Below are 23,503 nucleotides of genomic sequence, written 5' to 3' on the forward strand. Positions count from 1 at the left end.
AAAAGAAATATAACACGTTCACACTGCAAAATTGCAATTGCGATTTGCTCCTTTTAAAGTCTGTCATCCTCTCCCCCTTTCTCTCCCTCTCTCTCTTTCACTCTTACACACACACACCCACACACACCCAAAAAATTAAGACATATAAAAAGCTCAAAGTTAGAGTGTGGATGTTTTCTTTTATTCTTCATAGCAGGCTTTATGCTGTAATCCCCCAAAATTTAATAAAACATTCTTTTGGATACTTATTCACCATCTTCACAGCAATGAGGCTTTGCCAGATTGCTTTGTCCCCGTATGTGAATGCACAAGTTGTGCAAAGAGATCCTGTAACTTCCTCATTCACTTTTGTGGTTTTTAACTGAGAAAGCACCCCCGTTTTGTGCTGCGCTTGTCATTTGCTGCCTGCCTTCATTTTTGGTTGCACACACTCAGAGGCAGCAGTGATGGCAGGCGCCACTGCTTTGCCACTTCAGGAATTCATCGCGTCATTGGACGATACCTGTCTGCCAAAACTTTTGCAAGTTTGCTCTGGAGTATATTTCCAAGGTAGTTTTTTATTATTATTATTATTACTTTTCCTCAGTGAGATGGCGTATACAGAAGGACAGCACTTACGAGATTATAGATTACTTCATTGCTGTGCGCTTCTCTGTGTTGTGTCTGTCTTTCATAAATTCAAAGTTACAATCTAGTGTACATTCCTTTTACATTTTGTACATTTTTAACCCTAAATTAGACGTTATTATATATAAAAAGAACAGTGAGCATTTGTTGTATTGCTCATGGCTCGCAACTGGAAACAATTCCCATTAGAGTGTATGCGTTCATGTGCTAGTTAAGAAATCATAATCATTTTTGTTCCTTCAGTTTCTTGTTTTCCATTCCAGGTTCTATATATGAAATTTCTGGGAGTGAAGTGTGCTTTTCCACTGGGGATCTAATAAAGGTCACTAAAATTGAGCTCCTATCAGTTTCCTGTCAAGACGTAGCAAACAATGAAACATTTGAGCTGCCTATCAGCCACACAGGTTGGTCTAGAGAAATTCTTGTAAGAATGGTTAAATCTATTTTGTAGAACTACAATGACTTTTCTTTTCTTCTCAGGCTTGTTCAGGGTCGTGCCAGAGGAGATGCCATACAGTACGGTAGAGGAGATGGTCAGCATGAGGCCGGTAGGCCTCGACTCCTCTCTTCCCTTCACTTTCTCCAGCCACTCCAAGATGACCATTGGCAATTTAGCACTGGGAGCTGGGACAGCTTTGACTGTGCTCTCTGTTGAGAAGCACAAGGATCAAGAGGATCAAGTCCGCTGCCTTATTCGAGGACAACAAGAAGCCTCAGCTGAAGTGTGCATCCCTGTTTCTTTCCGAGGGGAGTTCTATGAGTGTGAGAGTGAGGAGCGCTTTACCCTGCGGGAGATCATGTCCTCGTCGTCCCTGCGTAGCCGAAGGTTTCGCTTTGTCAATGCTACCAAGTGTGATCGGCCTCTTATGCTCAGTCCAGTATACCATGTCCAGGCCGTCATGAACTGTAAGAATAACCTACTTTTTAACTATTTAACTACTATTTAACATAATGTTGATCTGGATTTGTTATTTGTGTGTGAACCCCACCGTGTGTTATGTTAATGCAAAGTTTGTGAACTTCCACTTTAACTTCCACCTTAATTGTGAAATACTTGGTTCATGACATTTTATTGTTCCTCTACATCTGTGCACATTTATGCACTACATAAACAACATTTGTGCATATTAAAATTTTACACTTGAAGCCAATGACATATAGTACATACCATGCTATAAAACAGTTAAAGTTAATGCCACCTTGAAAAACATCAGCATATCATTAAAAGCAATTAATCTATATGATGCACTGTTATGATTGCTTATGATTATATGATTGCTTATATTTGTAACCTCAATAATTTAAATTCAGAACAAAAAAAAGCATAGTTCACCTGTACTGCACTCATACCAAAGTTAAATATACCTAATATGCATGACTGCCTTCCTCTCTTTTGTCTACAGTGAGGAAGAATGTGGTGAAGTTTCCATCCAGCTTAGAAGTGGATGTGGTCGATGTCACCGAGCTGTGTAAAGATGTGCATTTTATTGTACCCCTTTCTCTGAGTGAAGTCCACTCTGAGCCGAATAAATCATTCCCTGGAGTGGTGGAGATCATCGAAGACCCAGAGACGCGCTCCCTGTTCAAGTGCAGCTGGCTACCGGAGCTTCGCAAGAATGAGCACCTGATTTTTCACAAAAAAGGAACCTCGCCCATGATTTTATTATCCACTTTGAAAAGCAGGAAAACACCGCAGTACTTCCTGGTGTCTCAGCAATATGGTGGACGTTTCCGGAGACGGCCAAGAGAGTTTAATTCAGTATACGAGCTGTACGTTGCTTCAATCCACGCACCAGGTCTGAAGGTCAGCGTAACAAGGAACTGTGAGGAAGTGGAAGAGGAGGGACTCCCTGCCCTCAGTGTGGGGGAACAGCTTGAGGTTGTGCGCTGCGATAGGATGGTTTTACCCTGTGAAGGCAAAGCAGGACAGAAGCAGTCGGTAGAGGCTCTTTTGTGTTATCGCCTTCAAGAGTCGGACGATGATGATGATGATGATGATGATGATGATGATGAGGATCAGGTGAAAAGGGAGGATGAAAAGGAAGAGATTATTATGCCTCTTTACATGGAGGGTCACTTTGTGGAAGTACTCAGTGACAACAGGAAGTACAAACTCAGTGACTTGGGGAAGGAGTTTAGCTTGCCTCTGGATGTTAAAGTGGTGGGCCGTGATACAGAACTCGAGAAGGATCCCCTCTATGGGTTCTCATGTCTCAGAATAGAGGCAGCTATGTTGGAACCCACCATTCAGGCAAGCTTTGTACACAAGCCAGAGTACTGTTTCGAGATCCCAACGCAGTGGCTCTCAATGTCTGTCTATTTTACTACAGACCCCCTCCCATGGCCCAAAGATCAACCCCCCACGTGTCAAGTGGAAAGAGTTACCGAAGTTGCAGACACATTCTTTTATGAGTTTCGCAAACGTGGTAACTCAGATGCGGAGCCGCCACCTCGACCACCAAAGCGAAACATGTCATTTTCGGCACCTCCCAAAAAAACAAAGAAATCAAAGAAGGCAAACAAATCCAAACATCAAGGAGACAAAAGCGTCCCAACCAAACAGTTCAGCGACTTGACTTTGAATAACAAAAAGAGGCCCCCCGCCCCACCACCTCCCGTGAGTGACTCTTTTCATGCTTGTATAACATTTTCGAAAGCTATTATTATAAAGGCTAAAGCTCAGCTTAGGTTGTCTAGATTTTCTTGTCACGTCAGGTTTCTCTTGAAACCCCACTACGGTGAAACTAATATACAGATTCTCATAATGTGACTTTCAGGAAATGAACTAAGCAAAAATAACAAATTGGTGCTTCCACTTTTTTCCTGTGGTAAATACGCCATGCATGTAATAAAACAGAAGTTTCCTCTTTTGTGCAGGCTAATGAAGATGAGCCCCCACCACTTGTGCCCCGAAAGTTCTCAGCGGCTGACCAAACCATAGGCAAGGCTCTGCCAAACACTTATGTACAAATGAAGGAGTCTGCTAAAACAGGTGGGGCTCTGTCTGATATAATGTTTTAAGAGAGCCACCGATTTGTCTCTTGCAAAACTTATAGTGCAGCTGCTGGACTAGTAAAGCATTCTCTATGTTTATATTAAAGCAGTGTTTGCAGGACAACCTCTAAATTTGAGACATTTTCACCATGGGAAAGAGTTTATATACTGTAGGGTTTATATAAAGACCCCAAAAAGTTGAGAATACTGGCAGACTTTGGCTTCCCTCTACATCTCTAAGACAAATGTGAGCGTGACTGTTCACAGAGCCACAGAGAATTCACAAAGTCATCAAGACCACTAAAAGCACATAGAGTAACATTTTTTCTGCCATAACGCACAGAACTAAATTTAAAGTAAATGAATATGAAGAAGGGTTAAAAATCAGCTTCACCTGCACTATATACACAAAAGTACTGGTCAATACATTTTTCATATTTGAATTCAAAGGGTTTTAGTCCCATTTCAGCAGCTGTATAAAATCAAGCATCTTGCCATGCAGTCTGCCTTTGCAAACATCTGATAAAGGATGGTTTGTTCTAAAGAGCTCGTGTCAATAGATAGATAGTCCACCATCCGCTGTAACATATAGCTGAAAAGTGGAAGCGTCTTAGAACCACAACAGCTCAGCCATGAAGTAGCAGACCGTGTAAAGTTACAGAGCGGGGTTGCCAAGTGCCGAGGTGCACAGTGCGTAAAAGTTGCCAAACATCTGTAACGTCAGTAACTGCAGCGTTCCAAACCTCCTTTGGCATTAACATCAGCACAAAAACTGTGTGCGTGGAGCTTCAAGGCATGGGTTTTCATGGCTGAGCAGCTCCTGTAGCTGTAATGTGCAGGTGACCCAGTACTTGTATCCACGTAGTCTACAAATACACAAAACCAAACAGTGAACATGAACTGAATAGTAATGAAAAACATATCAATGTCTTATTGTCTCAGTAATGTGTAATTTATATGTAAAAAACACATACGTAAGTATATTCAATTAAAAGTATGTGCATATGCATATGTAAATATACAAATTACCTAATGTATTAATAATGCATTAGATGCATTAAATGCAAATAATAAGAATTTAGCCGTGTTTATCACACCATGTTTATCGTCCATTAACCATAGACGCAAACTTACACAATAACCACAGACCGTAAACAGCATGTGCAGATTGAGAAAGTCTATGGTTTTGGGAGACTTCATCATTTCTAATATATTCATGCTTTTATTTACTTACTATTACTCTTCGTCACTTAACAAAATCCACAATGACGCCTTAATTCCAAGTGTGTTCCTGTATAAGATTCAACCCATCACCCAATAGTATCTCAGGAGACATTCTTCCTATAGAAGCGAAATGTGTTTAGTCATTTCGATTGGCTGCATCAGGAAGTGAAGTGAAAACCTGTGATAGGTGGTGTATGTGATGGGTGGTGCATAAATGTTTGGTGGTGCATAAATCGCATGTTTTCTGAAAGGAAGACATTCGGCGGCACATTTGATAAATGACAGTTAGGATGAATATAAGAATATTGTGAAATATAGTATTACTAACAATAATCTTTCCACCAGGGAGTGTGCCTGACGATGAAAATGAGGACAGTGACCATGACTATGAAACTGTGGATGACACTTTGGCTGTTATGATGAAGAAAGCACAAGAAAATGTTATGTACTACTAAAGGAAATATCTTCTACATCTTCTGCAACAGAGAAAAATCCTGCTCGAGCAGTGAGAACTGAACTGTTCCCTATCCTACAAGTGCTGTGCAGGGTTGGTTGACATGACATCATTCAGCTTAGCCCAGAATAAATACAAACTTGGTGGTGTTTTCACATCTGTTTTCTCACGTGATCAGCAAAATTTCTTTTTACCTCATAACTTTATACCCAGAACTATACTTCACTGTTTTCAGTAATCGTGTATTCAAACTTTGAACACATACCACTCTTGTAGTTCAAACACTTTTTATTGTACACAAACTTGTTTAGAAATTGTTGATTTAACCATGTAGTAATTGAGGCTATGTCTTTCAGCTTTGTGTACAGGTCCGTATTTATATTGTGAGGTACTAAGTAGCTAGTTACTGTATATAATGCCTTCTTTTGCATAGTTACAGCAACAAACTATAGGATAATATGCAGTCGAACATAACACCATAAATTACAGCCTTTAAAATTACCAGTGTTAAATCAATAACTTCTCTCAAAAATGCATATTAATAAGCTTCAAACTGGCTTCAATGGATTGTATTCTGTTGCACAAGTATACAACATATGTGTATGTCAAACTCCTACTGCATAGATGCAAACTCTAAAGAGAAATAGCTCACCCCACTCATTGATGGAAGGCATTTGTCTAAACCGCAACATTGTATCGCTGCAGCACCGGTAGCAGAAGCCGTCCCTCTAACCACATCAAACTATTTATCTGTGAACAGAAATGTATTTGCCTTTTTTTTTTTTTTTTTGCAAATTAACTCCAAGGAGGAGTAGAAACATTTCCACTGAAAATGAAAGTATGTTTTGCATCTTTGTTAACCGATGGACAATCCATTTTGTGCCATTTTTCTTTGAAAGATTATTTCCACTGCATGTAAATGTGTGGTTGATTTTAATTTTCTATTAGACATTATCATAAAGTATGATTTCTATATGAAACTGGACCTATGTGGTTTATTCCAACTTTGTAAAACTTTAAATAAGATCTTATATTATCTATAAGAATGTGTGTGAAACTCTAAGATAAGTGTTAAAGTCAGCTTGTGGTTTTACAGCTAGATGTGTGAAAGCAAATGTGAATTACGCATGTTAGTTTTTCTAAAATGCAAAAAAACAAAATCCCCACCCTGATAGACACAGAATAATATATAGATATATATACACGTGTGTGTATACTAATGTATCATATATTTACACACACGCCTATACCAGAAAAAGGGGCTTATACAACTTGATAAACTGAACCAACAGAACAAAAATACATTTTGAATAATCAATTTATTTTGGCAAAACTAAATTACATAGACAAAAAAAAAGTTGGATTACTTATGTTCCAAATCTTTAAAAAGAAAGAAAGAAAGAAAGATGTTTTACAGAAGAAGAAAGATACATAAACAGAAAGAAAGTAGTAACTGCCAACAATAATCTGAGTGACAGAAACTTTTTCGGGCGAAATGGCTGAAGCAACATCAGGAATACAGGATGTGTAAACCTTGAGTTTCACCATTTGTAAACCACGTGTTCTTCAACAAACATAGACCACAGTGCCGACAGACTTGCAGCATTTCGCACAGCTCTGTGGCATTATAGACTCAGGGAGGTTGTTACTTATGTGATAGCTTTCGGTAATAAATGATGTACCAATTATTTCAAATACGTAACCCCACTGATGGTAACAAGATGAATTAGTCTAGTCATCACTGTCAGTTGATTTGTAGTGATCTTCGTCGATGGTGGAAAAGATATGACCTTCGTTGCTAAGGAACTCCACAGCTTGTCTGTTAAAGCAAAAGGAAACAGCATTTTAGAAGTGCTAAAAATCAAATAAAAAAAAATCCGAAGGGTTACCATAATAATTTCATGGTATTATTATTAATAATAATACCATGAAATAAAATATTTGTGAACTGAGTACCAAGTAGACAAATCATTTCCTGTACACTAAAGGAAAATCTCTTTAAAAAAATACAATAAAAGCATAAAATCTAATATAAAATTATATATTAGATTTTTTTCTTTTATTGTATCTTTTTCACTCTGGTACAGTTTCAGAAAACAAAGCAAAACTACCAAATTAGCATGCAGTGGGTGTTTCACTCGGGTCATTCTAAAGTCTTGGACATACACTTCCTGTAGTTTGCATAACGTATGTACTGCTAACACCAAAAGGGTGTAACTGCATTTTTCTATTATTATTATTATTTTTTAAACTGAGGTTGTACTGTCCCTGCTCAAATTTTGCATAGTGGGATGCACCAAAAGAAAGTAACTGAGAGCAAAGTTTTTATAAACTGACCCAAACAAAGTCCTTCAAGACCACATTGTCTTGAAGGACAAAGACAATGTGGTCTTGATCCGTAATAAGATAAGGAGGAAACTTTGTTATCTTGACATTCACCATCCCTTAATAAAGCTACCGTACTTTTATCAAGAAGTCAAACTAAAGCATTCAGCTTGTCCTTTAAAGCTGAATGCTTTAATGCTCTAATGTTTTAGAGCATTAAAGCAGCTTGCTAGAACACATCTAAAGTTAACTCTCCATCACAAATAATGTGTTAACGCTTGACTTGTAAAAAACAACAACAAAAAAAGAACACTTTAGCCACTACAGGCCTTCTCTCTTGGTTTCAGTTTGTTTAACAGCATTGTACCTCCAGTGACTGTGTTGTTCAGACCAAGTCCATTTTGCAGATAAAGGGTTGAGAATTTAAATTGTGGGAATTCATTTTGTAGTGAAACTTTGTTGCAAAATCTCTTTGCTATTTGGAAAAAATGTATGTTGTAATTTTGTGTGAGCTTCTCTCTCTTTGAAACCATCCTTTTTATGACGGTACAAACCCAACGTAAAAAGTAAAATAATAATTTGAACGTCATTTAAGTGGATGCAGCTTAGTTTGCCTCTTGGTCTGTTTCAGTGTATGTAAGGGCTTTTCTACTTTTCCAACAGTCAAAAAGTAACATTTTATATTGTTTTATCACTTTAAAACTTACTTGATCACAGCAATACTCATGCTGCCGAGTCTCTTCTTTAGTTCTTGAATGCTAATACCCTGCGGTTCTGGACAGCTTCTTATCAAACACAGCACCTTGAGAGAGAAAAGTCGACAGGGTAAGCAAGCTGACACACACTGCTAAAAGAAGCTATGTTCCAGTCTACTGACTTCTTTTTCTGAAAATGTTTTTTATAAAACAACAAATCTTTGATGCAGTTCACACAAAGAAGTCGAAGACAGGATGTAAGAGTCAACGATCACTGTTTGGGTTTACATAAATAAACGGGTGTAATAGCTGTTCTTTTCAGCATTCAGATACAGTGCCCCTTCATTTCTCACCACAGCTTATCTATGATAGTTAAGAACTGTGAATTTCTTGTTACCGCTGTCTGATTTATTTAGGCTCACCTGATTCTGGTTTGCACTTAACCCATTGTTGGTCATGTCGTTGGCACCTGCATAGCCTCCTGCATTCCCATCCATGCCTCCCATGGTGGGTCGTGACATGGGCATGGCACTACTGCTCATTCCTCCTCCGGCAGCCGACTGAAAGAGAATGAAATTGCACGTTTTCAACATTATACATAGATTTGATAAAGGATACAGAACAACCTTCAGAGACAGATATGTAAAAGTATGACACTGAAAATGTGATTACGACCGCCTGATACACATTCATCAAAAAAAAAACAAAAAAAAACCATGCATCTCAAACGGAAAGGTACCCCTGGCTATTATTAGCCAATCCATTTATAACAGGCTGTTGGTCAATTTCATAAATAAATATAGAGCACTTAAAACAAGTGAGTGTTAAGCCTATTTGGTGGCAGTAACAGTCCGAGTTTGACCTCACGGGTTCCGGCAGTCTACAGAGTATTAGAGGGATTGATGAGCGTTAAAGCCATGTATACTGAAGCAGACTATGCCCTTTATGGAACATAGGATACAAAAAGTAAATTTGCAGCGCTGCAGAAGCAATAGTTATCTAGAAAGCTTAATTTTTATTATGTCATTACTCAGTTTCACTTCTAATGTGTTTCTATATTGACTGCAAATCATTTTTTAAGCCATTTAAAACAAAACAATCATTCTGTACGACCTCTAATGTGTTTAAAATCATCTCTCAAAGCTGTTAGAATTATGGTTTTAATACATAAAACAAAAAGAAAAAAAATAGCCAGGCTGTAGAAGTCAGATAAGGTGTTGACTGGGCTTGGATATTTATACCCATTCACTGAAATCATGTGTGTCTGTGACCATTTATCTGTAGGAGCTCACTCTCACACTTAGCACAAACACAACTAAAAGATGTGACAACGCTGTACTGTTTCTTAGCAATCTGGCAAACAAACTAAGCAATCTTTAACAGAAGTGGTATTCATAGAACCGATCTCAACTTCCCTTTTTCACTTGTTTAGCCACCATTAAAGGCTGTGAAGGTATAAGCACAAGATTTCTCACCATAGTTTGAGGCTTGCTGAGTGCCATGTGTGCTTGGACAACCTCTAACATATGAGAGGTGATTTCATTCATATCCTCCAGGGGCCTGACGCTGAATGCCACAACAGACCTGTGGTTCTAAGAAAGGAAGGCACAAAAAAATAGACACGCCATCATGAATTCAGAGAGGAATTAAAGCGAGCAACATCCACTTCAAGTATTTCAAGTGTTGAAACAAATCTATGTTGGTAAAGGTGTAAAAGCCTTCTTAAGTGGAGCTCAAGTGTAATTTAGACACATGTTAGACACATGTCTCACACACACACACAAAGGTTAATAAATGTTTAAATGTGAACAAGATTAAATATGACATTGTCAAAAATGTTTGTGCAATGAGAAATCATACAGCCGCTTGAAAATTTTACACTGTCATGTTGCCTTTCAATGAAATCATGATGCAAGTCATAAGTTCCTACTTGATTCTGGGTACTGTGCAAATGTTGTTAGCATTTACTTTAAATGAACCATTTCCAATTGATTCACAGTCTGTGTGTGTGTGTGTGTGTGTGTGTGTGGTTATCCGCACGCAAATATATTCTTTTTTTTTTTAATTTAATTTTACAATAAACCTCACTGATAAATAACTAACTCAGCAATATCAGCTGCTGGCGAGTCTCATCCAGTTGTTGGAACTCCAGCTGGCTGTTAGGTCTCGTTCTGCTCTTTAGGTCTCACTGGAGCAGCACATGAGCCATTACTCCACCAGCTGCAGTTAACAATGGGGCAGGAATCAGTCTGGCTGCGGGAAGCAGCTGATTGACTTTGAAGAACGCCACAACACCAACCACCAAGTAAGCTAGTAGAGCAGGGCCTCAAGTGCCGGTGTCCTGCAGGTTTTAGATATGACCCTGGGTCAACACACCTGAATCAAATGATTAGTTCATTACCAGGCCTCTGGAGAACTTCAAGACATGTTGAGGAGGCAATTTAACCATTTAAATCAGCTGTGTTGGATCAAGGACACATCTAAAACCTGCAGGATGTGTCCTCTCTGGAGGACATATCCTGGGGCCTGGAGTTGGACACCCCTGTAGTAGACGGTGGATGGGGTTTGATAGCAACCACACTTTTAAACTAATAAGCGGTCATAGGTGGCAGATATTAAACTCACCTGAAAAGAGCGCAGATTTCCAGATACTTTGACATATGTTCCTGGGGGAAGGACAGTGCTGTCCACACTTTGGTCCTGTATAAATAAAAAGCACATACTTGATCCTTTTCATCCAATTCCAGTTAATTTTCCTTAGGATTTGTGTTACTACTGCCCTTTCCTCTTGGCCTTCTACTTAAAGAAATGTAATGCTAAACAGATATTATAGTATAGTAGCTTTCTCACTATGTAATGGAGTTTATATACACATAATTACCTCATGTTTCAATACAGACTGAGCTTGCAGCAGAGCTGTGATGGTGGATACTTACCTCTGTGTCTACCCATTGCTTCACATCCATGGGAGCGCCTGTCATGTCATCAACCTTGTACTGGATGTTGGTCATGGATTTATCTGTGCTTCTGATGACCCCCACAATGGTGACCTATGACACAGAACACAATTATTATGAAATCTGGAAATATTAGAATAGTTATTACGTCCATGTTGCAAAATGTTGTAACATAAAATGATTTAAAATTCTGCATTTGGTCTGACTGTTAGATAGATGTTTATTTATTTAAAAGGATTTTTAAAAAAGTACAATCAACATAGATGGATATTCAACATAATTTCTGTAAACAAAAGTAACTTGTATTTAAAAGGGAGTGTAAAGTTGCTGTTGTTCAACTGCAGAAGTTAAAAAAAACCCTGTATTACAGAGTACCAAACTAATGCTATTAAGAGATGAAAAAGTAACTGGTTAGTGAACTAACTGAATGGTTTGGCTCACCTGGGCAACATCCACATCTCCTACTCTGAATGACTCATCGGCTTGGGAAGCAGACATTAGCTGAGACACTGTGCAGGGGATTATTTGGTTGGCACGTGTTCTCTGCAAAGACCCAAACACAAATGGGTTGACCTGTCAATTTGTGCTTCCATCACTATACAGAAGTCAACATGTGTACAAAGAGGGGATATCTCACTTGGCAAATGAAGGTATAAGATAAGACTTTATTGATCCCACAACGGGGAAATATTTGCGTCACCTCAGCTCAGGTACAGATATCAGAAGGAAATACAAATAAGTACAATCAATGAAAAAAAGTAAGATAATAAAAGTAATAAAAGTATGGTGTTGCTGGTTTTCAGCACAATTTTTACAGATTTATGTCTGTGTCAAGTCTTTAGTGAATTATTCCGACTTTTAAGTGTAGATATAAGTACAGACCCCCTTTTTCTCTCCCCCCTGGGATAAGGCAGGTGATGCAAATCCTCCTGGAGACTGAGTGTAGCCCCCAGCCATACTGGACTCACTGTACCCTCCTGAAAATGTATAAAGAGGTAAACAACTGTGTCACCGAAATCGTTTATTAAACATGATCTTCATTTGACCCACCTTCACTCACATTCAACACACAATAACAAAGACGTCTGTAGTCAAGCTAACGTGGACCGAAACAACACAGCGACACCGAGTCCATATGGCTGCTTTATAAACACAACGGTGTCGAAATACAACTCACCCTGATTCCACATGCTTCCGCTGTTTGTTTAACTTATTAAAGTAAGGCGTAAAATGTTACGTGCAGTAATGTATGTAGCCAAACGTATTTCTCTGGTCCTCTTCCTCGTTTAATCCCGCGCGCAACCTTCAATGTACAGCGCAGGCGCACAGTGGAACTCCCGCGAAATCTATGATGACGCAGATCTTCTACGTCAGGTAATTCAGCCCTAATTTTTGCTTGTCAGGCTATCGTTCCCCTTCCAGCGCCAAGACTGACCAATGCAAAAGCACAAACTCTGGTCCCAAACCACTGTTTAACATGTACTAACATTATTATTATCATTATTATTATTATTATTATTATTTGCTATATTACTTAATGAAGCTGTCCATGGCCTGGGAGTTACGTCTGCCTGAAAGAGAAACATCAGGGAATGATTTTGAAAGAGTCCTAAGGTTGCTTTCATGAACTTCCCGAAGCACTACGTGCTCACGCGCGGTTTTGCGGCTTTGCAATTGCCATAATAAATCATTTCCAAAGAACATTTGCAAACCCATAGCTGTGTTTATCAAAAACAGACAGATATTGCAAAATTTCCAACGATGATTAAAAACGCCCCTTTACTGTAAAAAGAAATAAGCGAAACAAATAATAACAAAACCAAAACAAAGCAAAACATTTTTTATTTGCATCATCAGCTTGAGAAACAGATTCTCCACAGTTATAACAGCGTCGATTTGGGGAAACACGAGTATCACGCGAGGGCACCATGAATAAAATCCTTTTGTATTTAGTGAAATATTACAGTGTAACAGCGAAAACATTCGCACGTAGATGTGTTTTAATATACTGTGTCTATATACTCCTGCTATGAATGTATGTATATTTATTGGATTCTTAAACAGCGCATGCCCAAATAAGGTAACTGTAAAAGGTGGTCTACTAAATTTAAATTTAGTCCACATAAAAATAGTCTAGGCGTAGTCTACAAGCAGGAATTCGACTCTCAAATAGCTTCACAGATATATGGATATATATAGAGAGCTTTTTTCAGCCGAAGCTTTTTATTGTCTTTAGATTTATTTTGATACTTATTTTTATTTATTTAATTGTATGCAGGCAAAAATGTAGTCTTGCATCATTACTGATAGCGAAGTATCCCCTGCACATAGGGATCCAAACACCTTTAAGCCTCAGATGCGTCATGACCAGTCATCTTATCATGATTTCGCCTTTATAGACTTACGGCATACCTTTTAAACCAGGTCTTGATTTTTGTCGGATGTTTCTTCCTCTCAAAGGCTTCGACATGTCGGCAGTAAGGCTGCTTCTGTCTTGCTTTCTTTTTAAAGAGGCTTTTGCGCTCTCGGGTAAGCATCAGATAAATCAAGTGTATATCTTAATCTCGGGATAACTTACTGGATGCCATTACGCATCGTTCTTACACAGGGAACTTTTGGCACATCACGGATCTCCACTGGGACCCAACGTACAAACTGAGCAACAACAATCCTGCACTGGTGTGCGCATCCAGTGGCAAACGACCTGCAGCCAATGCTGGTAAATTTGGAGACTATGTTTGTGACTCGCCATGGCACCTGATCAACTCTTCTGTTTATGCAATGAAGAGTATTCTACCAAACCCGGACTTCATCGTATGGACTGGGTATGTTACTTTTTTTTTAATGAATATTGCAGGACAGTGCTAGTCTTAAGACTATATCTGGGGAAATAAATGCTTGTTTGCCTTTACAGTCATGATATTTTCAGATTAGTATTTGGTATTGACATGTTTGACTGCAATTAATCCTGAAACAATCTGCTGTGTTACTTCTCAGTGATGACACTCCACATGTTGATAATAAAGATCTGGGAGAAGACGCAGTGCTCAACATTATCAACAACCTCACTGACATCATAAATCGAGTGTTTCCAAGTAATTACAAAATCAGGCGGAAACATGCAAGGTCAACACATATGATAGTGTTTTAGCGTTGGCTGCTTCTAATAAATAATGTCTTTTATACATTATTGTCTTGTTTAGACACTAAAGTGTACTCAGCCCTGGGGAACCATGATTACCACCCGAAGAGTCAGCTTCCTGCAGCCCCAAGCTCTATGTATGACCGAATAGCAGAAATGTGGCAAGGCTGGTTGGATCCAAAGTCAAAAGAAACATTTAAAAAAGGTGAAGAAGGCTTTCTCTAATAGTTACAAATATATGTGCAATTACTTTCCAATGAATGAATACATCAGCTTATGATGCACAGGAAAAATTTAAACACACATTATCTCTTTCCTCTTGCACAGGTGGATACTACACAGAAAAGCTCATGAATCAGACTGGTTTCAGGATGCTGGTCCTTAACACCAATCTCTACTATGATCAGAACAAGCTGACCACGAACATGGATGACCCAGCGGACCAGTTTAGTTGGTCAGATCAGATTCTTACAGAGGCAACCAACAACAAAGAGAAGGCAAAGCATCTCATCTTGTTCATGGATGTTTGGATGTTAGGGACTAGAGCTCAGTAAAAGATGGAGTTTGTAATGAATACAATCCCTGTATAAGCAATTGCCCCTCCAAAAAAGAGATTTGGTCCTGATTGGATTTTAGTTAACTCTGTATTGTTTGGTTTATCAGGTTTACATCATTGGCCACGTTCCTCCAGGTTTCTTTGAGAAGAAAAGAAGTAAACCATGGTTTACACCAAAGTTCAACCAGCGATATTTGGATTTAATTGAGAAGCATCATTCTGTCATTAAAGGCCAGTTCTTTGGCCATCATCACACTGATAGCTTCCGTATGTTCTACAACACAGAGGGTAAGCCACACTGCAGTAATAGTACTCATTTCACCTTGTATTAGTATTACCTGTTTATCACTTAGCCGGAATGCGTCTCCGATATCCAGCATTAACATTAACACACACTAATACTGTTGTTATCAGAGCTGATATCTTGTCCATTTCTACAGGTTCTCCCATTAGTACCATGTTCCTCAGCCCTGGTGTCACACCGTGGGAAACAACACTTCCTGGAGTTAAGGATGGAGCGAACAATCCTGGGATTCGTGTCTTTGAATATGACACAGAAACACTGCTAGTCAAGGCAAGTTTTGGCCTTTACAATTTTCATTAGACATTTATGTTCCTCTAGGGGTGTAGTGGTTAACACATTTGCTTGGCAAGTGAACAGTTGCTAGTTCATTATCAGCCAGATACAAAAATCCCCTTGTATTGTAGCTCCAGAAAGACCATCCGGTGTAAAACGCTGCCAAATCAAACATGTGAAACGCTCCTTGTGGCAACGGGGCAGTCAAAAGTAGCAATCAAGAGCCTAAAAATAGGCTCTTATGCAACTTATATGAATATATATTTGTATTTTAAAAGATTGTAAAACCTTCAGAAATATCTTGTAATGCTTCTATTGTTCGCTTTCTGTGTTTAAACCACATGCTTTCTTTCATGCAGGATGTGGTGACCTATTACCTGAACCTTACTCATGCTAATGTAGCCACAGGACGCTGGGAGAAAGAGTATCGCCTCACAGAGAGTTTCAGAGTACCAGATGCCTCTCCAGCCTCCATGCACGAGGTTCTAAAGCGTGTAGCTGATGACCCCCGCTACCTGCAGAAGTACTATGATTTCAACTCTGTGAACTATGACCTGAGGGATTGTGACAGCGACTGCCGTGTTGACCACGTGTGCGCAGCACGAGAGGTAGACTTTGACAGGTATGAACACTGCCTCGTTAAGGAGGGGGCAGTTTTCATCTATGGTGGCCTCCTGCCACTCATCTCCGTGGCTTTAAGTCTGGTGGTGGCCCATGAGTAATTAATTCAATACTATTTTGAACTATAACTAACTCTGAACTCAGTATGGGTTTATTGTTTCCCTAAACCAACATATAAGCTTTCTCCCTCAGAATCTATAAATATGCAATAATCTTTTGTTTCAAAATTATTAAAATCATGTCCACACGTGTATCACTGACCCATTCAGCAATGCAAACTCCCCCTCTGACTTTCTGACTGGCCGTATGACGTTCCACCTTAAAAACTGCACACTTTTAGCAGAGGAATCTGAGAATAGCTTTCTGGTGTCAACATTTGTAATGAATTTCATTCTTTAAATTATAATTCAAGAGAGACATCAAGAAGCAGGAAGTATTTGTTTTAAATGTCACTATTTAACATGTAGCGCTATAATAATGCATTTTCATACTTTCAGTTATATTACATCTATAAATGAAATGAGTCATGCTCCAGTGTGTAATTAAACTATGGAAAAATGCAACCTTTGTCTTCAGTAATCTTTGGTGTGCCCCTTGACCTTGATTTATGGGTACTGGCTGAATACTTTGTTTCAAAACTACACAGTATTCTTGTGCCTCTAAAGGTCAGCTACCATAGTTTTATTTGTGTAAACTCTACTGTATCTTGTTGTCAATCCAAAACTCAATCTTATGAATTTCATGTACATTAGCTAAAAAAATCGATTATATCAGGATTTTATATATAATAAATGTCATAACATTACTTCTATTGTCCATGCAACTTCAAAGCAAAGCAATCAGTTTTGGAAATATTATAAGATAAAGTTGTATTATCTGTGTTCTGTGATAACGCCTGGCATTTCATATCTTGTTATAATGACTTAATAATCTTTTGATAGCTGCCTGTAAACGCTGTAAAGTGTCACTACAGAACATGACAGACGCTGGACTTTGAGCCTCATGTGAATACACTTTTATTGAGAATGTGGATTTGTTTGACATATCAGCAAGAATGTCACAGTTCTCTGGTTTCACCCAAATATGCATGCAGTGTTCTCAAGCATCCGGTGGTTAGTTGACACACTCAGCTAGTTCACATGACCAAAATCTGTTTAGTTGATATGAAAGGCTGCATAGCAGTATCCAGAGCTGCGTGATACTGCTGCAGACCCACCTCAGTGCAGGCGGGAGCTGTCAGCTTTCCCTGCTTGATGAGGGAGCACAGTTCATCCAGCATGGCTCTAAATGCCCTTCCATCTAGGAAAAACAATATCCCAGGGAAATGTTTATCTTTTTTAGATTAATTTCAAACAATCTGAAACTCCATGCCTACTTACCATGAGAGTGATCTCTCTTCCACTGTGTTACCCAAAACCCTCGAACCTTCACATCTTTGAAAATAAGAGCACTCTAGAAAGAGCAGCAACAACAGCAAAAAAATACATCAACATACAATATTTCACATTTGTGAAAGGGAACTTTAAAATTACTGTTCATGATTTTGGGAACCTCTTAGCTGCATCTAAGAGGTTGAAAAGTGTCAGTACCACCCTCACACTTATGATGCATGCACCTCTTCTGTCTAGTGTGAAACTGTGTAAAAACGGCAAATGCAGTTTTCCTCTTACCACAGGAACAGTAACTGGCTGTTTGGACATTCCCCCATATGTCACCATTGACCCTCCGATTCTGAAATAAATGGAAGAAATCTGGCAAATACATAGAGTTGGGGTTTTCCCTGCTCTCTACAGTGCAACTACATTGTATAATACTAATAGAGATTATTAAGTATGCTCACTGTAGATGACGGAGAAGTTCTGTTGCACTCTTGCCTCCAACTCCATTTAATGCTAGTTTGGGCTTCGGACAAGTCTATAAAATATATTCATAAATTGGATACGTTCGTTCACCAGCAGGGACAAACTACAAGATCATATCTCTACAGACCTTAAAGAGTTCTTTAATCTCATGCTTCCTCAAGGCCTCTTCTTTGATTACATGACTAGCTCCAATAGCCTTCAGCTTATCACTGAGCTCTGTGAACTCTGGCCTGAAAGTGAAGGCACATTGAAGAATTTTATTACAAAGATGGAAAATCCCCATGGGGTTCAAGAAATTTGCCCTAGTCTTCAAAAAAGAAAATCGATATTTTAAAAAAAGCATTAATATGAAAGAATTAAGTTCACCTGTCTCTTATAACATTAATAGTGTTTATTCCCCTTGCAGCAGCAATCTGTATGACAGCCTGTCCAACTCCGCTGTTGGCAGCGTTCTGGATCACAGAATCACCTAAAAGGACATCAGAAATGATTGGACAAATGGTTACATGCTGGCCACAAATACGTAGAATGGAATAATGCACCCTCTAATCTTATTTATTTTTTACTTCTAAAATTGGTTCGTCTGTCTTGCTGTAAAAGCAAAAATAATTTAAGCTGTGGGAATATAGTACCTCTACACCGCTATGAATAATCCAAGATTTGAAATTTGGTGAGAAGGAAATAATCCACTGTGAGTGGATTAGTTACCTGGCTTGAGGTCTTCAAAGTCGGAGAGCATCCTGAAAGCGGTGCAGGGATTCACCCCGAGTGTGGCAGCAGACACCAGGGGAATGTCATTTGGTACAGAGATAACATCTTCCTCAGGTAGCACTGCCTGTGTCCTCCATGTGCCTGATCACAGGAAGGAAACAGTCTACAAAGCACTATAAAATGTTTTTTTATTTTCCAATTCACACACCATGCAAGGTGCTGTCCCAGCACTTAGAGCTCCGTGTTTACCAGAGATAGATTTTAGCATGCAGTGGGGGCCAGAGATTGTGATTAGTTAAAGGCTCAGAGGCGGAGGTCCACCTTCAGCTGGGAGCTAAAGTGGCACTCTGAAGATTTCATTTTGAGAACTGTGGAGTCCTTACCTAAACCAGCATCTTTTGGGATCACCCAGTCTCCTGTCTTGAGGGACTTCACCTGGCTGCCCACCTCTACGACCTGGGCCACACCTTCATTGCCACCAACAGCTGGGAGATCCGGCAGGATAGCATAAGTACCTGAAAAAAACCCCATCAGATTATGACCTGATCATGATGCCACACATTAAACTGCCCTGATGAATGACTGTTACTACCTGCTTACAAGTACCTTGAATCATGTTTATGTCTGATGGGTTGATTGGGGCAGCCAGCACTTTAACCAAGACATCCTTTGCACCTAAGGAAGGAAGCTCTACACCCTCCAACCTGCCAAAAATACATTTTGCACAATCAGTCACTATTCATGTAAGCTTGCATGACATGTTGTCTTATGTTAGGTGGCAGGCTTTATAAATACAGATAGACTAAAAGCCCTACATGCTTGGGAGGAAATGTACGTGCTTGCATCAATATAGAAACAAACACACCATGAAAAAGAAATAAACATTAAGCACGATCGTGGCTCAAGAGTTGGGAGTTCGCCTTGTAATCGGAAGGTTGCCGGTTCGAGCCCCGGCTTGGACAGTCTCGGTTGTTGTGTCCTTGGGCAAGACACTTCACCCGTTGCCTACTGGTGCTGGTCAGAGGGCCCGGTGGCGCCAGTGTCCGGCAGCCTCGCCTCTGTCAGTGTGCCCCAGGGTGGCTGTGGCTACAATGTAGCTTGCCATCACCAGTGTGTGAATGGGTGGATGACTGGATATGTAAAGCGCTTTGGGGTCCTTAGGGACTAGTAAAGCGCTATATAAATACAGGCCATTTACCATTTACACCACACAGAGCCACTTATAGACCATATAAAATAGACAGCTGGATCATAAAAGTTGGAGATAGGAGTGAGCAGGCACTGCACAGGAAGATAGACTTCTTAAAGACTGTGAGACCCAAGGGCCCTACATTTTTCTGCCAAGTCAAAAGTGTTAGAAAGACAGGGAAGACAGATGATTACAAATCCTCAGGAGAAGAAAAGGGGAAATGAGGCTCTAGATATTCTAGAAGTGAAATCAGGAATGCATTGCTATCGAGCCACGTTTAACATCTTTACGTAGAGACATAAATGTTTTCCTCCTGTTTTTGTCACTCCATACCGGTGAGCGGCGGTAACGCAGCGACTCGTTGTTTGCTTCCCGCCACAAATTTCAAAAAAGAAGAAGAGGAGTCGAGGGCTCACAAAGGTGAGACTGAGGTTTACAATAATAGGTTGTATATCTTTTATAAGACAAAACACCTGAGCTTTACACCGGAACTGTGGGAGCATGTCCTGAGCGAGGCTAGTCACATTTTAACCGTAACCGTTTCACTCCCACAGTCACAGAAACATACGCACACTTATTGTTTAGCCAGATATTCTTACTGAACGACTCGGGAAGGGTCTCCGTGGGTTCTGTACACAAGTGCCTTGCATGTTTGTGCGGAGAGTCCGGCTGAATGGCTGAAGTGGGAAACGCTAGCGTCTCTGTGCCTGAAACACTGTGAAACAGCCGCAGCGACGCTTCGTCTGCAAACTCTCTGGCTTCTTAGACAGACTGCGTGGAGTGGCACCCACATTTCTACTCGGGACAAAGCTGTAAAGTATTAAAACAACCCGACTATTTAATAATATTTGTAGTTTAAAGCCAGACTTGAGCTGGCACTCTTCATACTACGGCCATATTGGACTGTAGTCGTCAGGTTGTGTCATTGAAAATGTAAACACAGAGCTGCCCCCTGCTGGATGAGAGATGAACTCCGCGTTTCTACACACCGTCAGAAGGTCCTTTTTTGGATGAAATAAATATGAGGAACTGGTTGGTTTTTTTTTCCAGTATTTCGCTTCAGGGAAGGGAAATGTCGAAAATAGATTATTGGAACGGATTACTCAGTTGTCTCTTTTTTATTTTCCTTTACTGAGTCATACTTAAGAACATCACGAGACATGGGTGGGTTACGACAATACTGCGATGTAACATGCTCAAGTTCCACAGAATTTCTTAGCCTACTTAAATATATTTACTGGGCTCTCTATTAGGTACACTTTGCTTGTACTGAGTTTGACTCTCTTTTCCCTTAGGAACATCCACCCATCTTCTGATTGCTGCTTCAGGCAAGATAATGCACAATGTGATAAAGCTCAAATCATCTCAGACTGCTTTCCTCCACTTGGCCTCCACACTCACAAGGTTTCAGTTCCATAAAGCACTTTTGGGATGTGGTTGAATGGAAAGGTTGAGTCATGGATGTGCAATATCTCTGTGGTGCTATGATGTCATTGTGATGTCAGTAAAATATCTGAGGAATGTTTTCACCACCTTGTTGAATCAGTGCCACAAAGAATTAAGGTAGTTCTGAAGTTCTTGTATTCCAAGGTGCAATTAACGAATGCTCAAGGTTGCTTCAGGATTCAGCATTGCATCTTCTAGTATGTGCTTTTTTACCCCACTACCAATGGGAATCTGTGGACCATTTACCAATCAGAATATTGTGGATTCCTCCAGTGCTGAAGCATCTTCATCAGGCAAGTGTGTGTGAATCTGAGCAAACACCTAGGCATAGATAAAACTGAATACATGTGAGAATAAGACTTGTAGTAGAAAGCACTTTAAGCACTCTACTGAGTAGAAAGGTGATATTTAAGTACCAGCTAATTTAATTCTGTCAATGGAAAACTCTTTCATGTATTGGAAAACCTTTAGACTGTGCTTCTGGTACTTTTTCTAAGTTTTGTTAATACTTTAGTGAGTGTGATAAGTCTTGTGACTGGGTGATTGGAGTAAGAAGGCATTAAAAAAATCATGAATATTAACATATTTATTAGGAAACGGAGCAGATCTTTACATATAATGTATAAAACATAATCACAGTAATACTTTGAAAATCCTACATGCTGCTCATCGTTGACAGACTTGCCATTAAATTGCCTGAGATCAAGTTAAGTGTAGTTCTATGGAAACAAACACTGATACATTCATCACTTTCTAAAAGTAGCTGTAGCCATTACCTGATAAAATACAGCACCACAAATTAAATGGCTGACGGTCACAAGTAAGATGTACCATTAAAAGCACAAGTTAACACTACTGTATTACAGGATGCCTTGATGAGCTTCAAAAGTTACTCTGAGCACACAGTCTCATGGGTGGGTCCTTGGATTTTAAAGCCTATCTAACCCAACACCTGACAATAAAATCACAACAGCACACCACTGAGGGGCCAAAGAGGTTTGTTACAATCAGAAGTCTGAAATGACCTTCCTTAGTTTCCAAGTGATATTTTGAAAACAAATACTTTCAGTTACCCTTATTGGTCAGTGTTGAAATTCCCGTAAACCAGTTAGAGTGTGAGTGATTACAGTGCGACACTTTGATGACATACTGGCGCTGCAGTTGTGGTAAATTCAAAAATCAAAGTGTGCAGAAAAATAAACTCTCAGCACGCCACCTTTTCCATCCTTTTAAAAAAATGTTTATCAAAACAATTTAGCAACCGTCAAACTTTGAAGACTAACAGCAGAGTATGAAGCAATCCGTGACACACATTCTTTTTGTCATGAGCATTGATAGTCTGAAACACCAAAGATCGATGTGTTGAGATGAGACAACACCGGATTATACACTACTAACCCCAGCCCCTTTACAATATTCTACTATATACCCATCTACAACGATTATAGAGGAAAAAAAATACAATAATAGTGGAACATTTTCTTCATATCGTATATCATTGGCAAGTTATTTGAAAGAGGAAAAAAATATAAAGAACATCATCACACTGGGTGCATGGACATATGAAAGAGTCAAAAAGCAACAATCATTTCACATCATCATCATGTAGTCATTGTTTTCATAATCAAAACTGTATTATAGTAAAAAACTGAAACTGTTGCACCAAGACATTCACTTTGGCTTCCTCGTCACACACCTCACATCATGCGAATGAGCATTTAATCCCTGCTTTTTCTTGAACACCCCATGACTCCTTCCAATCAATCTGAAGCATTCCCTGAGATTTCAGATTGGTAATTCCTGAGATGAGCCTAAAGAGCGGAGGTATCTTTTTTTCCCAACCAGCAACCAACTGAACTGTGTGTAGTTTGTGAAAATTCAAAATATATATAAAATAGGAAACATATATTCAAAAGTGATTAAACTGAATAGAACAAATATTAATGCATTTTACGATTAGTGCAGAGTAATATTGCATTGGTTTTGGCATTAACAACAATGGGCTTCTCCTCTGAAAAGGTTAATTGTGCACCAAAGAAAAAAACAAAACCCTCACAAGAAAATCATACAAAAAAACCCCCCTCACATTTAACATCGGTTCCTATATTGTGTACCTGTACAGT

General features: G+C 39.3%; 4 protein-coding genes across 4 annotated transcripts; 2 read left to right on the top strand and 2 right to left on the bottom strand.

Moving 5' to 3' along the window:
- The first annotated feature begins 389 nt into the window (after nucleotides 1-389).
- Nucleotides 390-6,279, top strand: themis2 (thymocyte selection associated family member 2). Its single transcript, XM_082550951.1, has 6 exons — nucleotides 390-549; nucleotides 891-1,031; nucleotides 1,108-1,533; nucleotides 2,031-3,244; nucleotides 3,505-3,619; nucleotides 5,191-6,279. Exons 1-6 carry the CDS (start codon nucleotides 447-449, stop codon nucleotides 5,298-5,300), a joined length of 2,109 nt encoding a protein of 702 aa, XP_082407077.1. The 5' UTR covers nucleotides 390-446; the 3' UTR covers nucleotides 5,301-6,279.
- Nucleotides 6,280-6,599: 320 nt separating this feature from the next.
- Nucleotides 6,600-12,617, bottom strand: rpa2 (replication protein A2). Its single transcript, XM_082550955.1, has 9 exons — nucleotides 12,454-12,617; nucleotides 12,159-12,253; nucleotides 11,718-11,819; nucleotides 11,256-11,369; nucleotides 10,945-11,019; nucleotides 9,795-9,911; nucleotides 8,742-8,879; nucleotides 8,332-8,426; nucleotides 6,600-7,118 (listed from the first exon to the last, which is right to left on the bottom strand). Exons 1-9 carry the CDS (start codon nucleotides 12,464-12,466, stop codon nucleotides 7,031-7,033), a joined length of 837 nt encoding a protein of 278 aa, XP_082407081.1. The 5' UTR covers nucleotides 12,467-12,617; the 3' UTR covers nucleotides 6,600-7,030.
- A 389-nt stretch (nucleotides 12,618-13,006) lies between these two features.
- smpdl3b (sphingomyelin phosphodiesterase acid like 3B) lies at nucleotides 13,007-16,932 on the top strand. Its single transcript, XM_082550952.1, has 8 exons — nucleotides 13,007-13,805; nucleotides 13,885-14,101; nucleotides 14,274-14,371; nucleotides 14,480-14,623; nucleotides 14,746-14,915; nucleotides 15,082-15,262; nucleotides 15,415-15,548; nucleotides 15,911-16,932. Exons 1-8 carry the CDS (start codon nucleotides 13,718-13,720, stop codon nucleotides 16,271-16,273), a joined length of 1,395 nt encoding a protein of 464 aa, XP_082407078.1. The 5' UTR covers nucleotides 13,007-13,717; the 3' UTR covers nucleotides 16,274-16,932.
- A 232-nt stretch (nucleotides 16,933-17,164) lies between these two features.
- Nucleotides 17,165-20,872, bottom strand: mecr (mitochondrial trans-2-enoyl-CoA reductase). Its single transcript, XM_082551118.1, has 10 exons — nucleotides 20,534-20,872; nucleotides 19,352-19,449; nucleotides 19,129-19,260; nucleotides 18,743-18,886; nucleotides 18,401-18,503; nucleotides 18,162-18,264; nucleotides 18,013-18,086; nucleotides 17,843-17,903; nucleotides 17,552-17,624; nucleotides 17,165-17,471 (listed from the first exon to the last, which is right to left on the bottom strand). Exons 1-10 carry the CDS (start codon nucleotides 20,725-20,727, stop codon nucleotides 17,308-17,310), a joined length of 1,146 nt encoding a protein of 381 aa, XP_082407244.1. The 5' UTR covers nucleotides 20,728-20,872; the 3' UTR covers nucleotides 17,165-17,307.
- Between the last annotated feature and the right edge of the window lie 2,631 nt (nucleotides 20,873-23,503).

The sequence above is a fragment of the Aulonocara stuartgranti genome (genome assembly GCF_965226115.1).
Source record: "Aulonocara stuartgranti genome assembly, chromosome: 11".
Lineage (NCBI taxonomy): Eukaryota > Metazoa > Chordata > Actinopteri > Cichliformes > Cichlidae > Aulonocara > Aulonocara stuartgranti.

Bases quoted from the DNA above. Each gene is read 5' to 3' on its own strand.
- rpa2 (XM_082550955.1), bottom strand. The intron at 11,820-12,158 runs GTCTGTACTTAT...GGGTCTTTGCAG, and splicing joins AGGGGGGAGAGAAAAAGGGG to AGAACACGTGCCAACCAAAT. The intron at 8,427-8,741 runs GTGAGCCTAAAT...TTCTCTCTCAAG, and splicing joins TAAGTGCAAACCAGAATCAG to GTGCTGTGTTTGATAAGAAG.
- mecr (XM_082551118.1), bottom strand. From the start codon at position 20,727: ATGTGGGTGCCACTCCACGCAGTCTGTCTAAGAAGCCAGAGAGTTTGC. The intron at 19,450-20,533 runs GTAAGAATATCT...TATTTTTGGCAG, and splicing joins GACCCTTCCCGAGTCGTTCA to GTTGGAGGGTGTAGAGCTTC. The intron at 18,265-18,400 runs GTGAACTTAATT...CTTCACTTTCAG, and splicing joins ATTAATGTTATAAGAGACAG to GCCAGAGTTCACAGAGCTCA.
- themis2 (XM_082550951.1), top strand. From the start codon at position 447: ATGGCAGGCGCCACTGCTTTGCCACTTCAGGAATTCATCGCGTCATTG. The intron at 1,534-2,030 runs GTAAGAATAACC...TTTTGTCTACAG, and splicing joins TGTCCAGGCCGTCATGAACT to TGAGGAAGAATGTGGTGAAG. The intron at 3,245-3,504 runs GTGAGTGACTCT...TCTTTTGTGCAG, and splicing joins CCCCCGCCCCACCACCTCCC to GCTAATGAAGATGAGCCCCC.
- smpdl3b (XM_082550952.1), top strand. From the start codon at position 13,718: ATGTTTCTTCCTCTCAAAGGCTTCGACATGTCGGCAGTAAGGCTGCTT. The intron at 13,806-13,884 runs GTAAGCATCAGA...GTTCTTACACAG, and splicing joins AGAGGCTTTTGCGCTCTCGG to GGAACTTTTGGCACATCACG. The intron at 15,549-15,910 runs GCAAGTTTTGGC...TCTTTCATGCAG, and splicing joins CAGAAACACTGCTAGTCAAG to GATGTGGTGACCTATTACCT.